Genomic DNA, 21,290 nt, shown 5'->3' with positions numbered 1-21,290 from the left:
CAAACTCCTTACCACACATTTGGGCCCCTAGAATACCAGGGCAGTATAACTACCCCACAAGTGACCCCATTTTGGAAAGAAGACACCCCAAGGTATTCCGTGAGGGGCATGGCGAGTTCCTAGAATTTTTTATTTTTTGTCACAAGTTAGTGGAAAATGATGATTTTTTTTTAAATTTTTTTTTTCATACAAAGTCTCATATTCCACAAACTTGTGACAAAAAATAAAAACTTCCATGAACTCACTATGCCCATCAGCGAATACCTTGGGGTCTCTTCTTTCCAAAATGGGGTCACTTGTGGGGTAGTTATACTGCCCTGGCATTCTAGGGGCCCAAATGTGTGGTAAGTAGGTAAATGACCTGTGAAATCCGAAAGGTGCTCTTTGGAATGTGGGCCCCTTTGCCCACCTAGGCTGCAAAAAAGTGTCACACATCTGGTATCTCTGTATTCAGGAGAAGTTGAGGAATGTGTTTTGGGGTGTCTTTTTACATATACCCATGCTGGGTGAGATAAATATCTTGGTCAAATGCCAACTTTGTATAAAAAAATGGGAAAAGTTGTCTTTTGCCAAGATATTTCTCTCACCCAGCATGGGTATATGTAAAATGACACCCCAAAACACATTCCCCAACTTCTCCCGATTACGGAGATACCAGATGTGTGACACTTTTTTGCAGCCTAGGTGGGCAAAGGGGCCCATATTCAAAAGAGCACCTTTCGGATTTCACAGGTCATTTTTTACAGAATTTGATTTCAAACTCCTTACCACACATTTGGGCCCCTAGAATGCCAGGGCAGTATAACTACCCCACAAGTGACCCCATTTTGGAAAGAAGAGACCCCAAGGTATTCGCTGATGGGCATAGTGAGTTCATGGAACTTTTTATTTTTGTCACAAGTTAGTGGAATATGAGACTTTGTATGAAAAAAAAAATAAAAAAAAAAATAAGCATTTTCCACTAACTTGTGACAAAAAATAAAAAATTCTAGGAACTCGCCATGCCCCTCACGGAATACCTTGGGGTGTCTTCTTTCCAAAATGGGGTCACTTGTGGGGTAGTTATACTGCCCTGGCATTTTCCAGGGGCCCTAATGTGTGGTAAGTAGGTAAATGACCTGTGAAATCCTAAAGGTGCTCTTTGGAATATGGGCCCCTTTGCCCACCTAGGCTGCAAAAAAGTGTCACACATGTGGTATCGCCGTATTCAGGAGAAGTTGGGGAATGTGTTTTGGGGTGTCATTTTACATATACCCATGCTGGGTGAGAGAAATATCTTGGCAAAAGACAACTTTTCCCATTTTTTTATACAAAGTTGGCATTTGACCAAGATATTTCTCTCACCCAGCATGGGTATATGTAAAATGACACCCCAAAACACATTCCCCAACTTCTCCTGAGTACGGCGATACCAGATGTGTGACACTTTTTTGCAGCCTAGATGCGCAAAGGTGCCCAAATTCCTTTTAGGAGGGCATTTTTAGACATTTGGATACCAGACTTCTTCTCACGCTTTGGGGCCCCTAGAATGCCAGAGCAGTATAAATACCCCACATGTGACCCCATTTTGGAAAGAAGACACCCCAAGGTATTCAATGAGGGGCATGGCGAGTTCATAGAAATTTTTTTTTTTTGGCACAAGTTAGCGGAAATTGATATTTTTAATTTTTTTCTCACAAAGTCTCCCGTTCCGCTAACTTGGGACAAAAAATTCAATCTTTCATGGACTCAATATGCCCCTCACGGAATACCTGGGGGTGTCTTCTTTCCGAAATGGGGTCACATGTGGGGTATTTATACTGCCCTGGCATTCTAGGGGCCCTAAAGCGTGAGAAGAAGTCTGGAATATAAATGTCTAAAAAATTTTACGCATTTGGATTCCGTGAGGGGTATGGTGAGTTCATGTGAGATTATATTTTTTGACACAAGTTAGTGGAATATGAGACTTTGTAAGAAAAAAAAAAAAAAATTCTGCTAACTTGGGCCAAAAAAATATCTGAATGGAGCCTTACAGGGGGGTGATCAATGACAGGGGGGTGATCAATGACAGGGGGGTGATCAATGACAGGGGGGGTGATCAATGACAGGGGGGTGATCAATGACAGAGGGGGTGATCAATGACAGGGGGGGTGATCAATGACAGGGGGGTGATCAATGACAGGGGGGTTGATCAATGACAGGGGGGTGATCAATGACAGGGGGGTGATCAGGGAGTCTATATGGGGTGATAACCACAGTCATTGATCACGCCCCTGTAAGGCTTCATTCAGACGTCCGGATGCGTTTTGCGGATCCGATCCATCTATCAGTGCATCCGTAAAAATCATGCGGACATCTGAATGGAGCTTTACAGGGGGGTAATCAATGACAGGGGGGTGATCAGGGAGTCTATATGGGGTGATCACCACAGTCATTGATCATGCCCCTGTAAGGCTTCATTCAGACGTCCGGATGCGTTTTGCGGATCCGATCCATCTATCAGTGCATCCGTAAAAATCATGCGGACATCTGAATGGAGCTTTACAGGGGGGTGATCAATGACAGGGGGGTGATCAGGGAGTCTATATGGGGTGATCACCACAGTCATTGATCATGCCCCTGTAAGGCTTCATTCAGACGTCCGGATGCGTTTTGCGGATCGGATCCATCTATCAGTGCATCCGTAAAAATCATGCGGACATCTGAATGGAGCTTTACAGGGGGGTGATCAATGACAGGGGGGTGATCAGGAGTCTATATGGGGTGATCACCACAGTCATTGATCATGCCCCTGTAAGGCTTCATTCAGACGTCCGGATGCGTTTTGCGGATCGGATCCATCTATCAGTGCATCCGTAAAAATCATGCGGACATCTGAATGGAGCTTTACAGGGGGGTGATCAGGGAGTCTATATGGGGTGATCACCACAGTCATTGATCATGCCCCTGTAAGGCTTCATTCAGACGTCCGGATGCGTTTTGAGGATCGGATCCATCTATCAGTGCATCCGTAAAAATCATGCGGACGTCTGAATGGAGCTTTACAGGGGGTTGATCAATGACAGGGGTGTAATCAATGACAGGGGGGGTGATCAGGGAGTCTATATGGGGTGATAACCACAGTCATTGATCACGCCCCTGTAAGGCTTCATTCAGACGTCCGGATGCGTTTTGCGGATCTGATCCATCTATCAGTGGATCCGTAAAAATCATGCGGACATCTGAATGTAGCTTTACAGGGGGGTAATCAATGACAGGGGGGTGATCAATGACAGGGGGGTGATCAGGGAGTCTATATGGGGTGATCAGGGGTGATCAGGGGCTAATAAGGGGTTAATAAGTGACGGGGGGGGGGTGTAGTGTAGTGTAGTGGTGCTTGGTGGGACTTTACTGAGCTACCTGTGTCCTCTGGTGGTCGATCCAAACAAATGGGACCACCAGAGGACCAGGTAGCAGGTATATTAGACGCTGTTATCAAAACAGCGTCTAATATACCTGTTAGGGGTAAAAAAAAAACACATCTCCAGCCTGCCAGCGAACGATCGCCGCTGGCAGGCTGGAGATCAACTCTCTTACCTTCCGTTCCTGTGAGCGCGCGCGCCTGTGTGCGCGCGTTCACAGGAAATCTCGCCCATCGCGAGATGACGCATATATGCGTGACTCTGCGCAGGGCTGCCACCTCCGGAACGCGATCCTGCGTTAGGCGGTCCGGAGGTGGTTAAAGGGCTTCTGTCACCCCCCAAAAGTCATTTTTCATTTTTGGGCTAATTAAAATCCTTATAGTGCGATTTTTCAATATATAGTGCTCTTACCCTTATTTGTTGTCTAGTTTCTTTAAAAAACTGACTTTTATAATATGTTAATTACCTGGCTACCAGCAAGTAGGGCGGTTACTTGCTGGTAGCCGCCGCATCCTCCTTTAAAAAAAACGCCCCTCCTCCTGTTGATTGACAAGGCCAGCGAGCGCTCTCCTCCTCTGGCTGGCCCTGTCTGCGTTCTAAATCTCGCGCCTGCACCGTACCGGTCTTCAGTCGGCGCAGGCGCACTGAGAGGAGGACGCTCGCTCGGCCGCTCCACGTAGATGTGACGTCATCGGCGCAGGCGCACTGAGGAAGGAGCGGCCGAGCGAGCATCCTCCTCTCAGTGCGCCTGCGCCGACTGAAGACCGGTACGGCGCAGGAGCGATATTTGGAACGCAGACAGGGCCAGCCGGAGGAGGAGAGCGCTCGCTGGCCCTGTCAATCAACAGGAGGAGGGGAGTTTTTTTTAAAGGAGGATGTGGCGGCTACCAGCAAGTAACCGCCCTACTTGCTGGTAGCCATGTAATTAACATATTATAAAAGTCAGTTTTTTAAAGAAACTAGACAACAAATAAGGGTAAGAGCACTATATATTGAAAAATCGCACTATAAGGATTTTAATTAGCCCAAAAATGAAAAATGTAGGGAAAGGGTAGAGAGGAATCGTTTCACAGCATTTATGTTGAACAGGGTTCAGTAGGGGAGGTTACAGCCTGGGTAATAGGAACAATCCTATTACACTTTGCTGCACTGACTGGGGATCCAAATTGCCATTATACAGCTCTGTAATTTCAGCAAACCGTTCGTATTAGGGTGCAAGTGCTGTTTGAAACAGGCATTAGCAGGGTTTATTACAAGGAAATATTGATACGTCTTATTTGCCATTATGCGGTGCAGTTATATGTTCTAAACACTTTGCCTTGTATTAGTGGGTAAAAAAAGGGGTTATTAGCTGTTGTGTGGTGAAGTGCGAAAATTACAGCCCTTTTTGTTGTGTATTAGTGGTTAAAAGTAAAATATATTTTCAGTTCAGAGGTGCAGTTAAATGTTCTAAAGCCTTTTGTGGCATGTAGTGTTGTGCAAGTATGCTCGGCTGTGCACTAGTTCGGCTCGAGCATCGCTCTGCTCGGCCAAATATCGCGTGTGCTCAAGCACAATGCTTGAGTCAGTGTATTTAAATCAAATTTAGCCTCTATTTCTGAAATGTTTTTGGCAGGATTCAAACTCACAACCTTCTACATTATAGCCAAGAATGTTAACCACTACACTATAGAGCTGCATTGCCTGCATTACTAGTCTTAAGTATTCCTAAGCAGCAGAAGTCTCATATATATTTTTTTAAAATAGTTGGCCATGCAGCTCTAAAGTGTAGTGGTTAACATTCTGGGCTGCAATGTAGAAGGTTGTGAGTTTGAATCCCTTCAGAAATAGAGGCTAAATTTAATATAAACATATATATATAAGTTTTTAGCCATAATATATTTACATATAGTATTATATATTTAAAATATATAATATTTTATAATATATGTTAATACATTATGGCTAAAACATCAGTAGCTTCCCACATATTATGCATTCATATATATCAGAAGTATGATTTTTAGCGATTTTAGTGGTTTATTCACCAATGGGTGAATAAACCACTGTTTTCCACATTATCCTGGAGTGCTGCTCTATTTTTTGGACATATATATATATATATATGTCCAAAAAATAGAGCAGCACTCCAGGATAATGTGGAAAACAGTGGTTTATTCACCCATTGGTGACCCAACGTCTCGGCTCCAACATGAAGCCTTTCTCAAGCTTGAGAAAGGCTTCATGTTGGAGCCGAAACGTTGCGTCACCAATGGATGAATAAACCATTTTTTTCCACATTATCCTGGAGTGCTGCTCTATTTTTTGGACTGGATTTTTGGGTAAGCTTGCCCTTTTGAGCTAGCACCCGCAGAATTGTTTAGAGGTTGTTTGTAGCCGTCATCCTAGAGAAAGTTTGAACTCCTTTGGTAAAAATCATTTTTATGGGATACACCGCACTTTTTCAGGATGATCGCTGAATTGGGCCCTGTTCCCCGTGATAGCCTCCTTGTGACCATTGATGTTGTAAGTTTATATACCTCAATTGGCCACCAGGAGGGTTTACAAGCTGTCTCGACCTTATTGAGCGAAACCAGTTATACGACATTGGAACAATATTTTTTCCTACAATTGCTACATCTTATTTTATATGAGAATTATTTTCTATTCATGGATGCATTTTACATCCAGAAACGTAGTACCGCAATGGGGTCGAACATGGCCCCGCCCTATGCAAATATATTCATGTCAACATTTGAAGAAAATCATGTATACAACACTGAACTATATCGTAATAATGTAATTGTCTGGAAAAGATTTGTTGATGATATTTTTTGCATATGGGCGGGGACACGTGAGGCCCTATGGGATTTCATGAATCATCTAAATACTGTGTTAGATGGCCATATAATTTACCGTCACATTTGATACCAACGTGGTGAGTTTCCTGGACACTAGGGTCATTAAAGATCAGAAAGGGCATTTATCCACAGATATCCATCCACAGATATCCATTGGAAGGATACAGATAGAAACAGTATACTCCACTTCAAGAGTGCCCATCCACTATCTCTTAAACAAGCTATCCCTAGATCTCAATACCAACGTGTAAAACGGATAGTCTCTGACCCAGTTGTACGAGACATAAAAATGACAGAAATGAGAGAGAGATTCCAGGAGAGGGAGTACAGTCTGTTCTCATGAGGGCTAGAGATAGCCTAGTAGATGATAGAGGCTCCCAAGAGAAAAACAAAAACAAGATGTCCAGGATAGCTCTTATTCATAAATTTCATCCGTTTAATGTGGGCATTGACAACACGGTTAGGAAACATTGGCACCTGTTGGGTAAGGCATACCCTCAGGTGGATGAGTTTAAGAGCCTACCCCTTATTTGCAATAAAAAGAATCCTAATTATCGAGACAAAATAGTCCATGCATATTTGGGTAGTACTAAATTGACACTGAAACAACAGCGGATATCCACACCACGGATGGGTATGTCCCCCTGCCTGCATTGTCTACAATGTTCCCACATTATTAAAGGCCCCTCATTTCATCATTCACATATGGGAAAAAGCTTTGGAGTATTGGCTTTTTTACTTGTGATTCAACGAATGTAATATATCTCATCAAATGCCCTTGTGGCTTATTATATGTGGGTGAGACAATGCAGGCAGTGAGGGACCGAATTAGTAAGCATAAGTCCGATATTAGAACAAAAAAACTGATGTTGCCAGTTCCAAACCATTTTGACAAATTAAAACATACTGTTTCACAATTACGGTTTCAAGTATTAGAGCAGGTGAAGAGACCAAGGAGAGGGGGTGACATCAAGAGGCTTCTCCTTAAACGAGAGGCCTTTTGGATACACACCCTTGATACGTTGCACCCAAGGGGCCTGAATAGAGACTATGAAGTTATACATTTATGATGTCTATACACATACAGGACAGACCAAAAGTTTGGACACACCTTCTCATTCAAAGAGTTTTCTTTATTTTCATGACTATGAATTAACACATGTGGAATTATATACATAACAAACAAGTGTGAAACAACTGAAAATATGTCATATTCTAGGTTCTTCAAAGTAGCCACCTTTTGCTTTGATTACTGTTTTGCACACTCTTGATTACTGTTTTTCACACTTGTTTGTTATGTATATAATTCCACATGTGTTAATTCATAGTTTTGATGCCTTCAGTGTGAATCTACAATTTTCATAGTCATGAAAATAAAGAAAACTCTTTGAATGAGAAGGTGTGTCCAAACTTTTGGTCTGTACTGTACATATATCTGATATTCCCTTATATATCCCTTTTAGACCTCTGCCTCGTGATGGAAAGATGGAAAGATGTTTAGATTCTGCAACAAGGTAGAAACAATCTCTACCAAATGTCATTTATTTGTTACTGCTTTTGTTTGTTTGATTGACATATTGATAACCACCACCCACTAGGTTGAGGACGTCCCTGTGGGCGGTACTAGATTTATATATAGTTTGTGATTTTCTGTTGGATGTACCTGTTGAGAAAGGCTTGAATGCCGAAACGCGTCCTGGTTATAGGACATTTTCTGGAATGAAATAAATAGAAACTTACCTGCATAAGACAAAGCTGCTGGGATTTGTTCTACTGTTCGTTGGAGGTTGCTCCTCTCCCGTGCAGCGTGCAATTTTGAGCGAGTGCTGGCCTGTCTTCCCTTTGATTGTTTATAGGTTGGTGCTGCCTTACTTTTTCTAATATATATACAGTAAAGACCAAAAGTTTGGACACACCTTCTCATTCAAAGAGTTTTCTTTATGAAAATTGTAGATTCACACTGAAGGCATCAAAACTATGAATTAACACATGTGGAATTATATACATAACAAACAAGTGTGAAACAACTGAAAATATGTCATATTCTAGGTTCTTCAAAGTAGCCACCTTTTGCTTTGATTACTGCTTTGCACAATCTTGGCATTCTCTTGATGAGCTTCAAGAGGTAGTCCCCTGAAATGGTTTTCACTTCATAGGTGTGCCCTGTCAGGTTTAATAGTCATGAAAATAAAGAAAACTCTTTGAATGAGAAGGTGTGTCCAAACTTTTGGTCTGTACTGTATATATATATATATATTTGGGGGTTTTTTACACATTTTTTACAATTACTAAAAAAAATATAAAATATATAAATTACATTTAATTTAGCCTCTATTTCGAGGATTCGAACTCACAACTTTCTACATTACAGCCAAGAATGTTAACCACTACAATATAGAGCTACATGGCCAGTTTCTTAAAAAAAAAAAAAAGTAAATAAATGAAATCATCATTTAAAACCAGTTTTTCTTTTCTACTCTGGTTATCTTTGTCTGACATTCAAATGTGTTTGATAATCTGAAACATGTAAGTGTGGCAAATTTGCAAAAACAAAATAAATCTGTAAGGGGCAAATTCTTGTTCACAACACTTAATATAGAGCCACCTTCTATTTGTTATTTTCTTATTTTTCTTATTTCTCTGCTCAGTTCCATCTTTAAACAACCACCAGCCATATCTACAGTTAGAAGCTATGACAGTTACAGGGAGAGAGCTGCAGCAGAGAGGACACATCCCCTAAGAAAATGCACACCCCCTGAGCTGTCAGCTTGAAATAAATCTATTGGCTCAATTGGAGAGATATCTTGAATCATGTGAGGTACAGGGTTGGCTCTAGCTATGTTAGAAAGTGGCTGTCATATACAATATGTAAATACTATAAATGCTGATTTCCTTGTTTTATATGAATAATGGCATAATGATAATGGAATCTCAAAGTACATTTAGACATCTGTCCATGAAACTATAGTTTTTATGCAGCCTGCAGTCTACGTCCTGCAGCCAAGATACTGAAATCTATCCTACTCTCTGTAGAACACAGAGTTTAGATAGGTGTGAAGAGGCATATATGCACTAATGTTGCACATATTGATTGACCAAAGCAATTAGTTCAAAAATACTTGCTGTAAGTGGAAGTTTCCATGTTTGCAATAAGCTTCTGGGCTGCTGTCAGTATGTTAGAAACTATCCATTGATGAGTGTGAGGAAGAGACCCAAGCCCAATGCACAGCAAGGCAATGGATGGAGAAGGATAAAGAGGGAACCTAGCAACCCTGGATAGAAGCTTAAAGGATTCTTGCCAGAAAGGTAATATGAGTGGGCAGTGCCACCACATTTGTGCTGGGGTAACCCTCTCCCCACATACTCGCCAACATGAGGGGTCATAAATAGGATTAATGTGAGCTATTCGGGCTGGGGTGAGGTACTAGCGGAACTGAAGTTTACCGTTCTGCTCTGCATGGTTGATGCAGTTAGAGGTCAGTAGAAAGCATCATGCCAGTCTGACCATTCACAACCTAGCTCCCCCTAACACTTAAAACTGAACTTATCCTCTAGATTAGGGCCTAATGCAAGATAAGCAGTAGAAAAACCTTTAGCAGAGGATGTATGTCTACTAAAGAAGAGGCCAGTTGGAGTGGTTCTAGTTACGGGGTCGGGGGAGTTGACTTAACGGGTCTGCAGTTATTGATAAAAACAGGAGTTAGGTAACTGGTAGGTCTGATGAAGAGACTCACAGATTCTTAAGGTGTTATCTAGTAGCTGATTTAAGCGTGTTAAACCTTCCTTTCCCTATGGGATTTTCCATGTGGGCTTTCCTACTTATTTGGAGTGAAAAGAGTCATTTGTCTTTTTATTGGGGTGAGGGGTAAAATAAATTAGCAATGTCTTATGTTTGTGGGGATTCGCTCTGGTAGTTAGGACTAGTGGATGCAGTATAGAGGCAAAGTATACAGTTCTTTAATCAAACTGTGGTGTTTACTCACACATTTGTGTATAACAAAATGCAGATAAGGTGTATCACAAAACCCAGGTGGCTTGGTGTTTGTTCACACATAAGGAAAGTCCATAAACAATAAAAGTTCGTTCAAACCTCAAATCCCAGCACAGCCCTCAGTTCACAGCACACAGACTCCTGAGGGAGGTAAATTCACCACTCCTGGCAGTGCTGGCTGGTTTTTATGCAAAACCCGGCCGGGAACGGGGAGTAGTGACCCACCCAGCACGTTGACTACTCCTAGTAAGAGCCTTCCCAGATCAGCTATGACAGCCATGCTAAATCTAAAGGTGTCAATTAGCAATAGCTGCTGCTGACAATAAAATACTGGCTCTTACTTCACTGAGGCCAGGAACCTTGGTGACACATACCTTCCATCCACGATGATTACAGGCACCTTCTTACATACCCCCCCCCCCTTGTTCAACCATGAGGGGGGTGAACACTTGCCATACAGTATACCCTGGACAGGGCATCCGCATTTTCCTGCAACCGGCCTGCCCAGTGTTTCACAGAGAACTTAAAGTTCTGTAAGGACAGGAACCACCTGGTGACATTTCTCTCTTTGTACTGTAGTTTGGAATGGACAGGCACTCATACAGATGGGATCACGGGAGAAATATCTCTTATTAAAACTCTATTTAATGTGGTTCAAATGTATAAAACATAAAAATATAAATTAAAATGTGTAATACACAAACACTAAGATAAAATCATAAATGTAAGATATACAAGAGGTATAATATATGAAAAAGATTGTGTGGTTGGATGTCAAAGGTCAAGTGTCTGTAATGTCTCGGCCATATGACACTACCGCGCAAATTGTTACACCCAGCTGATCATTGGCATATATGCAAAATGAAAAATAGAATAATAATAATAATAGGAATGAGGACAATGTCTTGTTTACATATAGATGAAGTAATGATCAGTGTTGGTCTCAGTATGATATTCCATAGCATAACTGTATTCCAACTGCTCAAGTTATATACGCAAGATAAATGAATAAACTCGCAAATAGATGGATCCTCTTGAGGTGTTTAATTTTTCGCCACTATGTCTCAATATTTAGCAACTGAGGAAAATGATGATCAGCCGGCACTCCGTAACGAATGGCGTGGTGCTCGCGTCCGAGATAACGATCTCAAGAATGCAGTAAAGAAAGACCGGCACTCACTATATCTTGAAGAAAGGAAATCTTTATTGTCACATATAATCCGTGACGCGTTTCGACTCACATCTGGAGCCTTTCTTTCTCAAACGTATAGGATATGATACAAACAAAAATGCACACGGCATTTAAATAACCCGCCTAGGCGGAAATGACATCACAATACCATGGTTACAAAATCAACAGGGACAATTATCCAATTAAGATATAAAGCAGGTGAAGAAAATAAAGAGAATGATGAAAATGAAGAAAGGATCCCAGCTGCAATCAATTAGCAATTCAAATGCTGAAAATTTCATAATGGCAGCGATAGGGTTAAATGAGGTTGCAAAGTAGTGATGCCGCTGGGATGTCTTCAGGTTTTCTAAAGGTGAAAACAGGACAAGAAACAGATTATCTAATACGTTGATTTGCAATTATGGTAGAAATTTCATCCAAAGAAAAAAAAAAATTATATATAAATGACAAATATCTGGAGAGCTGGAGATTCACAAGAAGCTGTGGAGGTCATACTCGCGGTTCAAGCCTTTGGGCTCCAATGTTTGCAAAGTGTGAATTCAGTAGGATTCACGCTTCTTCAACATCTTAACCCTGTCACCACCTCTACGCGGTTGTGACACATGTTCTATTATCTGAAACCGCAATTGCGAAATATTGTGATTACAACGTTCAAAGTGGTGCGGTATAGGTAGAAGCAGGTTCTTTTTCCGTATGGTGTATTTATGTTTTGATCCTTAATGCGCATTGAAGTCTCAACTATATATAATAAACCACACGGACACTTTAATAAATAAACAATAAAGTTACTGTTACAAGTATAGAAGCCCCGAATGGGGAATTGTTTCCCTGTATGTGGATGTGAGAAGTACTCACCTTTGATCACACTGGAACAATGTATGCAGCCTAAACAGGGAAAAGTGCCCTTTTTAGGTGTGGATAAAGTAGTTTGTCGTTGTACCATTTGTACGCTGCCTATATCAGCCCGCACCACCATATCACGTATGTTTTTATTTCGTTTATAGCAAATCTTCATTTTCTTCATTCTCTTTATTTTCTTCACCTGCTTTATATCTTAATTGGATAATTGTCCCTGTCGATTTTGTAACCATGGTATTGTGATGTCATTTCCGCCTAGGCGGGTTATTTAAATGATGTGTGTTCATTTTTGTTTGTATCATATCCTATACGTTTGAGAAAGAAAGGCTCCAGATGTGAGTCGAAACGCGTCACGGATTATATGTGACAATAAAGATTTCCTTTCTTCAAGATATAGTGAGTGCCGGTCTTTCTTTACAATATTTAGCAACTGTGTCTTTCATGAGACCATTCAAATATATTGTGTCATGGTGGTATACTTTTCCCTGTTTCCACAATCCACAACTATGTAATTCGCAGGACCCTTATAGTAGTTTCAACATACAGTTATTAGACTTTACTCACGGTTTAGGATGTGCAGGGTACTTCTCTGTGATGGCCCAAGTATGGGCGCTTACCTCTCCCTATATTCCAGGAGCAGGCGGGTGTCCGACATGTGAGTTCGGCGTATCGTCTGTTCCGCTTTGTGCTCCCGTTGTCGACTACTTGCGAGATTGGAAGGACGTGTCCTTGTTGTTCTTGCGTAGTCTTCTGCAGTGAGAGGTATTGAATGTAAGTCCACTTACTTTGGATCCTTTACAGTTTTTTGTTGCATGGCCATGCTAATATTTATCCAGGTCGTTTGCAAATGAGCATATAGAAACCAGACGCGTTTCGAGGTGAATCTCTACCTCTTCCTCAGTGGTTATGTTAAAACTGCAGAGACCTGAATATTGAGACTCTGTTGGAGAAAATAAGTGGAATGGATCACTGTATTCAAAGATTGTAAAATCAGGACCATTGTGGTTTTTCTGCGTTTTTGGTGCGTTTTCTTTATATATATGCATTTTTTTGCATATAGTTGCTAAATGGGTTTTGTAGGAAGGCGCAAGGGTCCGTCATTGACGGAAGTTATGTGTCACTGAGGTTCCTGGCCTCAGTGAGGTAAGAGCCGGTATATTAACTGTCAGCGGCAGTTAGTGCTGACTGACACTATTTGTTAGTTAGTATGGCTGTAAAGCCGAACCAGGCCGGCTCTTATTGGGAGCAGCCAAAGTGCAGGGTGGGTGGCTTCTCCCCACGCTCAAGGCCGAGTTTTGGCTGGGATAAAAACCCAGCCAGCAGTCTCAGCTGGGGGGATTATCTTCCACTTCACAGTGAAGCTGTGGAGACGCTGTGGTTTTGGGAGCTCTCTGCGCTGAGTTCTGAAGGCCGTGTGTCAGGCGAGCAGGCCGCCTTACAGCATGCAAGGGGACTTTCTGAGGCTGAGAATTCAGCCGGGTGTGAACTGACACCCAGGATACCAGGTGAATGTTATTTAGTTTTTTCTGTGTGTGAACAAGCACCAAGCCTGAAAAGGGACTGTTCTGTTATGTTATGCGTATGACTAAACACTGAATATTGATTTAAAACCTGGTCCATTCCCTCTATATTGCATCCGCTAACCTGCCTCCCAGAGCGAATCCCCACAATTGGTGGCTTGGAGCGGGCAAACGCAGTGAGCCTGGCCTGAAGGCCAAAAAGGTATTTTTTCCCCCGGGCACGGGTGTATGTCTTTTATCAAGCTGGCAAGGCTACGACCCATATCCCCTGACAAAATGGAGGCAGTCGTGAAAGCCCTCATGGAGGCTAACTTGCAGCGGGAGGCAAACAAGCAGCAGCAGGAAACCAACCAGCTGCTATTACAGCATTTGATGGCATTACAAGCGGCAAGAGCGTCCCAGAACGTCCACAATGCCCGGAAAGCTGTTTGTGCGGTGATCCCTAAGATGAACCAATCGGACGACGTCGAGACATATCTGGTGGTGCTTGAAAAGGTGGCCGCGCAGGAGAAGTTACCCCGAGACCAATGGGCTGAGGTCATCGCTCCGTTCCTGGCGTCTGGACCCCAGCAGGTGTTTTTCGACCTACCAGCGGACCAAGTGGCCGACTAACTGTCCATAAAAGGTGAGAATCTGGCAAGACTGGGGGTGAATGTATTGGTCCGGGCCCAGCGAGTGCGTCAGAGGGAATTTAACCCGGCTGAACCCGCCAAACCACAGTATTATGATCTGCTACACAGGTTGCAAAAATGGCTGCAGCCTGACGTACTGAGTCCCACTGCTATGCTTGACCGCCTGTTGGCGAATGTGTTCTCGAGGACTTTGCCGTACCCTCTCCAGCACTGGATCAGCCAGGTGTCTCCTGGTAATGCCCTAGAGATGGTCGACCTGGTAGAGCGCTACAAGGTCACCAGAAATCTGCAGAGGGGTTCTTTTGGGAGGGGGCCAGTCAAACACTGGAAATCTACACCTCAAGCCCGGCGGCGGGTGCCAGCCAACCCCGCCCAGGATGTACCCCCTGCAGACCCAGCCCCGGTGGTCTGCTGGCGATGTCATGAGCCTGGACACATAAGAGCCGACTGTCCCCATCGGGGTGAACCCCTGGACACTAACTTTGGCTACTGCCCCTCAATGTATGCCAGGAGGCTGTGTACATCCGGTAACCCCAAGACAATAGACAATAGTCACCTGCGCCAGGTACAAGTGGGAAATACCCTGGCAGTGGCGCTGCTGGACTCAGGAAGCCTGGTGTCCCTGGTAAGAGCTGCCCTGGTGCGATCCGCCAAGTATACTGGCCGGAAAGTAGGCGTAGTGTGCATCCATGGAGACTTAAAAGACTATCCACGGTGGCCGGCACGTGGACTCATAAGGTGGCTGTCGCCACAAAGTTGCACTATGAACTAATAATTGGGAGAGAATTCCCTGGCACTATGGCCGGATACGAAAGTTACTGATACCCGGGAGAGAGATGTGACTCTAGCAGAGTGGCCCGGCTCAGGGGGAGACCAAAACCCTGGGAACCTGAGTCCAAAAGGCCAGCGGTAGGGGTGACTGCCACTTTGGTGGAAGAGAGGGCGACAACCCCACTAAGTGTGATGGTGGGAGACATGGAGGACTTTCCGCCGGGTCCGGAGTTGGCAGACCTCAATGTCTCCGGGGATAATTTTGGTACTGCCCAACACCGGGACCCAACCCTATCCCGAGCCTGGGAAAATGTATTAATAGTAGATGGTGAACCACAACAACCAGGGGCAGAGTTAGTTCATCAGGAGATGTTGTACCGGGTAAACCAGCTGCGAGGTGAATCCATTGAACAGTTGGTGGTGCCCCAGGCTTATCGCAAACTCTCATGTTCTCGGGGGTCATCTGGGAATGCAGAAGACACAGGACCGGATACTACAACGGTTTTACTGGCCCAGTGTGTTTAGGCAGGTGGAGGAATTCTGTAAATCTTGCCCCACCTGCCAGGCAACTAGCCCCCAACACCTTTTTCGCAGTCCCTTAGTACCTCTCTCTATCATCGAGGTGCCGTTTGAGCGAATCGCTATGGACCTCGTAGGCCCAGTACCAAAGACCTCTAGAGGACACAAACACATCTTGGTCGTCCTGGACTACACCACTTAGTACCCGGAGGCAGTGCCACTGCGACATACATCAGCGAAGCTTATAGCTAAGGAGCTAATGGAGATGTTCTCCCAAGTGGGGCTACCTAAAGAGGTTCTGACTGACCAGGGGACCCCTTTTATGTCCAAGGTCATGAGCGAACTCTGTAAGTTGCTGCATATCAGACAGTTATGGACGTCCGTGTACCATCCGCAAACGGACGGACTGGTTGAAAGGTTTAACAAAACTCTAAACACTATGTTAAAAAGGGTGGTGTCTAAAGATGGGAAGGATTGGGACCTTCTGCTGCCCTATCTCATGTTTGCAGTGTGTGAGGTACCCCAGGCTTCTACTGGGTTCTTGCCATTCAAATCTCTTTATGGCAGACATCGTCGTGGTCTGTTGTACGTGGCCAAAAAGGCGTGGGAACAGCAACTCACTCTGCATAAAAGTGTCTTGGAGTATGTTGTCAAGATGCAACAGCGGATAGAGACCGTTTTACCTCTTGTCAGGGAGCATATGGAGGCCACGCAGCGAGCCAAGGGTCGGGTCTATAATCGGCAGGCTGGGGTCCGAAACTTTAACCCTGGTGACCGGGTTTTGGTTCTGGTACCGACTGTGGACAGTAATTTCCTGGATAGATGGCATGGGCCCTACGAGGTACTCGAGAAAGTTGAAGAGGTAAATTACAAGGTACACCAGCCAGGGTGGCGGAAGTCGGAGCAGGTTTACCATGTTAATTTACTTAAACCTTGGAAAGATAGGGAGACCTGTACTGAAGAGAGCCCGCGGCCTGGTTTTCTAGGGGAAGAGGTTCCGAGTTGCCACAGTGAAAATTGCTGACAACATCTCCTCTAAACAGGCTCAGGAGACCAGGACGTTACGGTTTTGCAACGATTTTCGTAAGCTGAACGAAATATCTAAATTCGATGCATATCCCATGCCTCGGATGGATGAACTTATTGAAAGGTTAGGCCAAGCTCGGTATTTTTCTGTTTTGGACCTCACCAAAGGGTACTGGCAAGTACCCTTGATGGAGGCTGCCAAAGAGAAAACTGCCTTCATTACACCAGAGGGGCTGTACCAATATAAGGTGTTACCCTTCGGTCTGCATGGCGCCCCTGCCACTTTTCAATGTCTAATGGACATTGTGCTTCGTCCACATCGGCGATACGCCTCGGCTTATCTGGATGATATTGTCATTCACACCACCAACTGGGATAGTGGCCTGCCCAAAGTATAGGCCGTAGTGGACTCCATTCGAAAGGCTGGTCTAACAGCTAACCCCAAAAAATGTGCGATAGGGTTAGAGGAGACCAAATACCTAGGGTATCTCATTTGGTGCAGAGTCATCAAACCCCATGTAAACAAAATAGAGGCGATAAGGAATTGGCCCCAACCTGTCACTTCTCGGCAAGTAAAGTCATTCCTGTGAATGGTGGGATATTATATCAATTTCGTTCCCCATTTTGCCACTTTAGCAGCTCCATTGACAGGGCTCTTGAAGGGACAGAAGTCCGTGGTGGTCCGCTGGAATGACCAGACGGAAGAGCCTTTCTCCGCTTTGAAGTCGGCCCTGTGTGGGTCCCCGGTTTTGGTGACCTCCGACTTCAAAACAGAGTTTATAATACAGACCGATACCTCCGAAGTAGGCCTTGGTGCTGTACTGTCTCAGGAAGTCAATGAGGAGGAGTATCCCGTTGTCTTCCTCAGCCGTAAGCTCACTCCAGCTGAGACTAGGTACGAGACTAGCCGAGACTAGGTATTGGAGAGAGAGTGCCTGGCCATCAAGTGGGCACTCGAGTCTCTCCGCTATTATCTGTTGGGGAGAAAGTTCCGTCTGTTGACCGACTACTCCCCTCTCAAGTGGAAAGAGAGGAATGCTCGGGTCACCAGGTGGTTCTTGTCTTTACAAAACTTTACGTTTTCTGTGGAACATAGGGCAAGCAGGTTACAGGGAAGGATGCCCTGTCCTGCATACACTGTCTGGCAAGTGTTCACCCCCTCAGGGTTGAACAAAGGGGAGAGGTATATAGGAAGGCACAAGGGTCCGTCATTGACGGAAGGTATGTGTCACCGAGGTTCCTGGCCTCGGTGAGGAAAGAGCCGGTATTTTAAGTATCAGCGGCAGTTAGTGCTGACTGACACTATTTGTTAGTATGGCTGTAAAGCCGATCCAAGCTGGCTCTTATTGGGAGCAGCCAAAGTGCAGGGTGGGTGGCTGCTCCCCATGCTCCAGGTCGGGTTTTGGCTGGGATAAAAACCCAGCCAGCAGTCTCAGCTGGGGGGATTATCTTCCACTTCACAGTGAAGCTGTGGAGACGCTGTGGTTTTGGGAGCTCTCTGCGCTGAGGTCTGAAGGCCGTGTGTCAGGCGAGCAGGCCGCCTTACAGCATGCAAAAGGACTTTCTGAGGCTGAGCATTCAGCCGGGTGTGAACTGACACCCAGGATACCAGGTGAATGTTATTTAGTTTTTTTCTGTGTGTGAACAAGCACCAAGCATGAAAAGGGACTGTTCTGTTATGTTATGCGTGTGAATAAACACTGAAGATTGATTTAAAACCTGGTCCATTGCCTCTATATTGCATCCGCTAACCTCCGTACCAGAGCGAATCAGAGTTGATAATGATAATCTATAGATTTGTCTGTTGTTATATCGTCCATTATAATTGCCACCCCCAATTAAAAAAAGCCGAAAATCCGCCGAAATAATGCAGAATTTGACATTTTCTGCTTTTTATAATGGGGGGTGCCCCTCGCCGACGGGAGATCGCATGTCCAGCTGTCAATCAGCACTGCGATGTCCCCTTGACGTGGGGCCCCCACCCAATTCTCATCTCCATTCTCATCTCGCTTCTTCTACATTACTGAAGCCTTTGTAATCGTATTTTATGACATTTAAAGATGTTGAAGCATATGTATAGTGAGAAGTTAAGTTATAAGTTATATTTTAGGTCTGACTGGAGCACACCTTGTCATCTGATGACAACATTGATGACATATCTCCCTATTTGATGACAATTTTACCCAAATGGATGATATAACAACAAACAAATCTATAGATTGTCATTATCAACCCATTTAGCAACTATAAAATGCAAAAAAAACGCATATATAAAGAAAACGCACCAAAAACGCAAAAAAAATGCAATGGTCCTAATTTTACAATCTTTGAATCCAGTGATACATTCAACTCATTTGCACCGAGTCTCAATATGAAAGTCCAGGTCTCTGAAGTTTGAACATAACCACTGAGGAAGAGGTAGAGATTCACCTCGAAACGTGTCTGGTTTCTATATGCTCATTTGCAAACGACCTGGATAAATATTAGCATGGCCATGCAACAAAAAACTGTAAAGGATCTAAGCAAGTGGACTTACATTGAATACATCTCACTGCAGAAGACTACGCGAGAACAACAAGGACACGTCCTTCCAATCTCGCAAGTAGTCGACAATGGGAGTACAGAGCGGAACAGACAAGACGCCAAACTCACATGTCGGACACCTGTCCGCTCCTGGAATATAGGGAGAGGTAAGTGCCCATACTTGGGTTATCACAGAGAAGTACCCTGCACCTAAACCGTGAGTAAAGTCTTATAACTGTATGTTGAAACTACTATAAGGGTCCTGCGAATGGGAAGGTCCTGCGAATTACATTGTTGTGGATTTTGGAAACAGGGAAAAGTATACCACCTTGCCACAATATATTTGAATGGTTTCATGAAAGACAAAGTTGCAAAATATTGAGACATAGTGGTGAAAAATGTAACACCTCAAGAGGATCCATCTATTTGCGAGTTTATTAATTTATTCATTTATCTTGCGTATAACTTGAACAGTTGGCATACAGTTATCCTATGGAATATCATACTGAGACCAACAGGGATCATTCCTTCATCTATATGTAAACAAGACATTGTCCTTATTCCTATTATTATTATTCTATTTTTCATTTTGTATATATGCCAATGATCAGCTGGGTGTAACAATTTACGCGGCATTGTCATATGGCCGAGACATTACAGACAGTGATGGCCAGTTCGCAGTGTTCGCCCGCGAACACATGCAATCTGCCATCTTAACTGACAAGTCCGATGGGGCACAGGTAAGTCCTTACCTGTTCCTGTGCGCGAGCCGGGCTGAAATGAAATGCGGTCTCCGGGAGCAAGCAGTTCAGAGAACGGCCCCTGGAGGCTGTTCTCGGAACTGCCTGCTCCCGGAGACCGCATTTCATTTCAGACCGGTTGGCGCACAGGCACAGGTAAAGACTTACCTGTGCCTCGCCTGACTTGTCAGCTAAGATGGCAGATCGCATGTGTTCGCTGGCCATCTCTAATTACAGACACTTGACCTTTGACATCCGACCACACAACCTTTTCTATATATCATACCTCTTGTATATCTTACATTTATGATTTTATTTTAGTGTTTGTGTATTACACATTTTAATTTATGTTTTTATGTTTTATACATTTGAACCACATTAAATAGAGTTTTAATACGAGATATTTCTCCCGTGATCCCATATTTATGAGTGCCTGTCCATTCCAAACTACAGTACATTGGCAACTTTGAAGCGGGTGATTCAAATAGGACAAGAGCACCTGACCAGGGTGACAGAGGGTGAGCCATCTCACAAAATATTGAATATTCGTCATTTCACTCTTTGGCCTGGCTAATCCACTTGAGAGTGCTCAGTCACCAGGCGGAACTTTCTCCCCAACAAATAGTAGCGGAGAGACTCGAGTGCCCACTTGATAGCCAGGCACTCTCTCTCCACTATACTTCACCTGGTTTCGGCTAGGGTGAGCTTGTGGCATAAAAAGACAATGGGATGCTCCTCCCCGTTGACTTCCTGAGAGAGTACAGCACAGAGGCCTACTTCGAAAGCATCTGCCTGTACCACGAACTGCCAATTGAAGTCGGGCGTCACCAAAACCAGTGACCCGCACAGGGCCGACTTCAAAGTGGAAAAAGCCTCTTCTGCCCGCTCATCCCAGCGAATCATCACAGATTTTTGTCCCTTCAAGAGCTCTGTCAAGGGCGCGGCTATAGTGGTAAATTGGGGAACAAATCTCATGTAATAGCCTATCATTCCTAGGAACGACTTTACTTGTTTAGTGGTGACAGGTCGGGGCCAATTTTGTATCGCCTCTATTTTGTTTACTTGGGGTTTGATCACTCCGCGCCCAATTACCTACCCCAGGTATTTTGTCTCCTCTAAACCTATCGAACATTTTTTTGGATTAGCGGTTAGTCCAGCTTTTCGAAGGGAGTCTACTACAGCCTGCACTTTGGGCAGGTGACTTTCCCAGTCGGTACTGTGGATGACAATATTGTCCAGGTAAGCTGAAGCGTACCGACGATGGGGTCACAGCACAATGTCCTTTAGCCTTTGGAAAA

At 44.1% G+C, this 21,290-nt stretch overlaps 1 protein-coding gene across 1 annotated transcript in view; it reads right to left on the bottom strand.

Moving 5' to 3' along the window:
• Positions 1-20,217, bottom strand: part of TULP1 (TUB like protein 1) — a 667,605-nt gene extending 647,388 nt beyond the window's left edge. Inside the window, exons 1-2 of the mRNA XM_040422218.1 lie at positions 20,161-20,217; positions 12,879-13,011 (exon numbers count right to left, since the gene is read on the bottom strand). Of these exons, the coding sequence (XP_040278152.1) occupies positions 12,879-13,011; positions 20,161-20,217 (190 nt within the window). The remainder of the gene's footprint in view (positions 1-12,878; positions 13,012-20,160) is intronic.
• Between the last annotated feature and the right edge of the window lie 1,073 nt (positions 20,218-21,290).

This window comes from Bufo bufo, chromosome 3, assembly GCF_905171765.1.
Source record: "Bufo bufo chromosome 3, aBufBuf1.1, whole genome shotgun sequence".
Classification (NCBI taxonomy): domain Eukaryota; kingdom Metazoa; phylum Chordata; class Amphibia; order Anura; family Bufonidae; genus Bufo; species Bufo bufo.
This window is presented reverse-complemented; position numbering and strand designations above follow the sequence as displayed.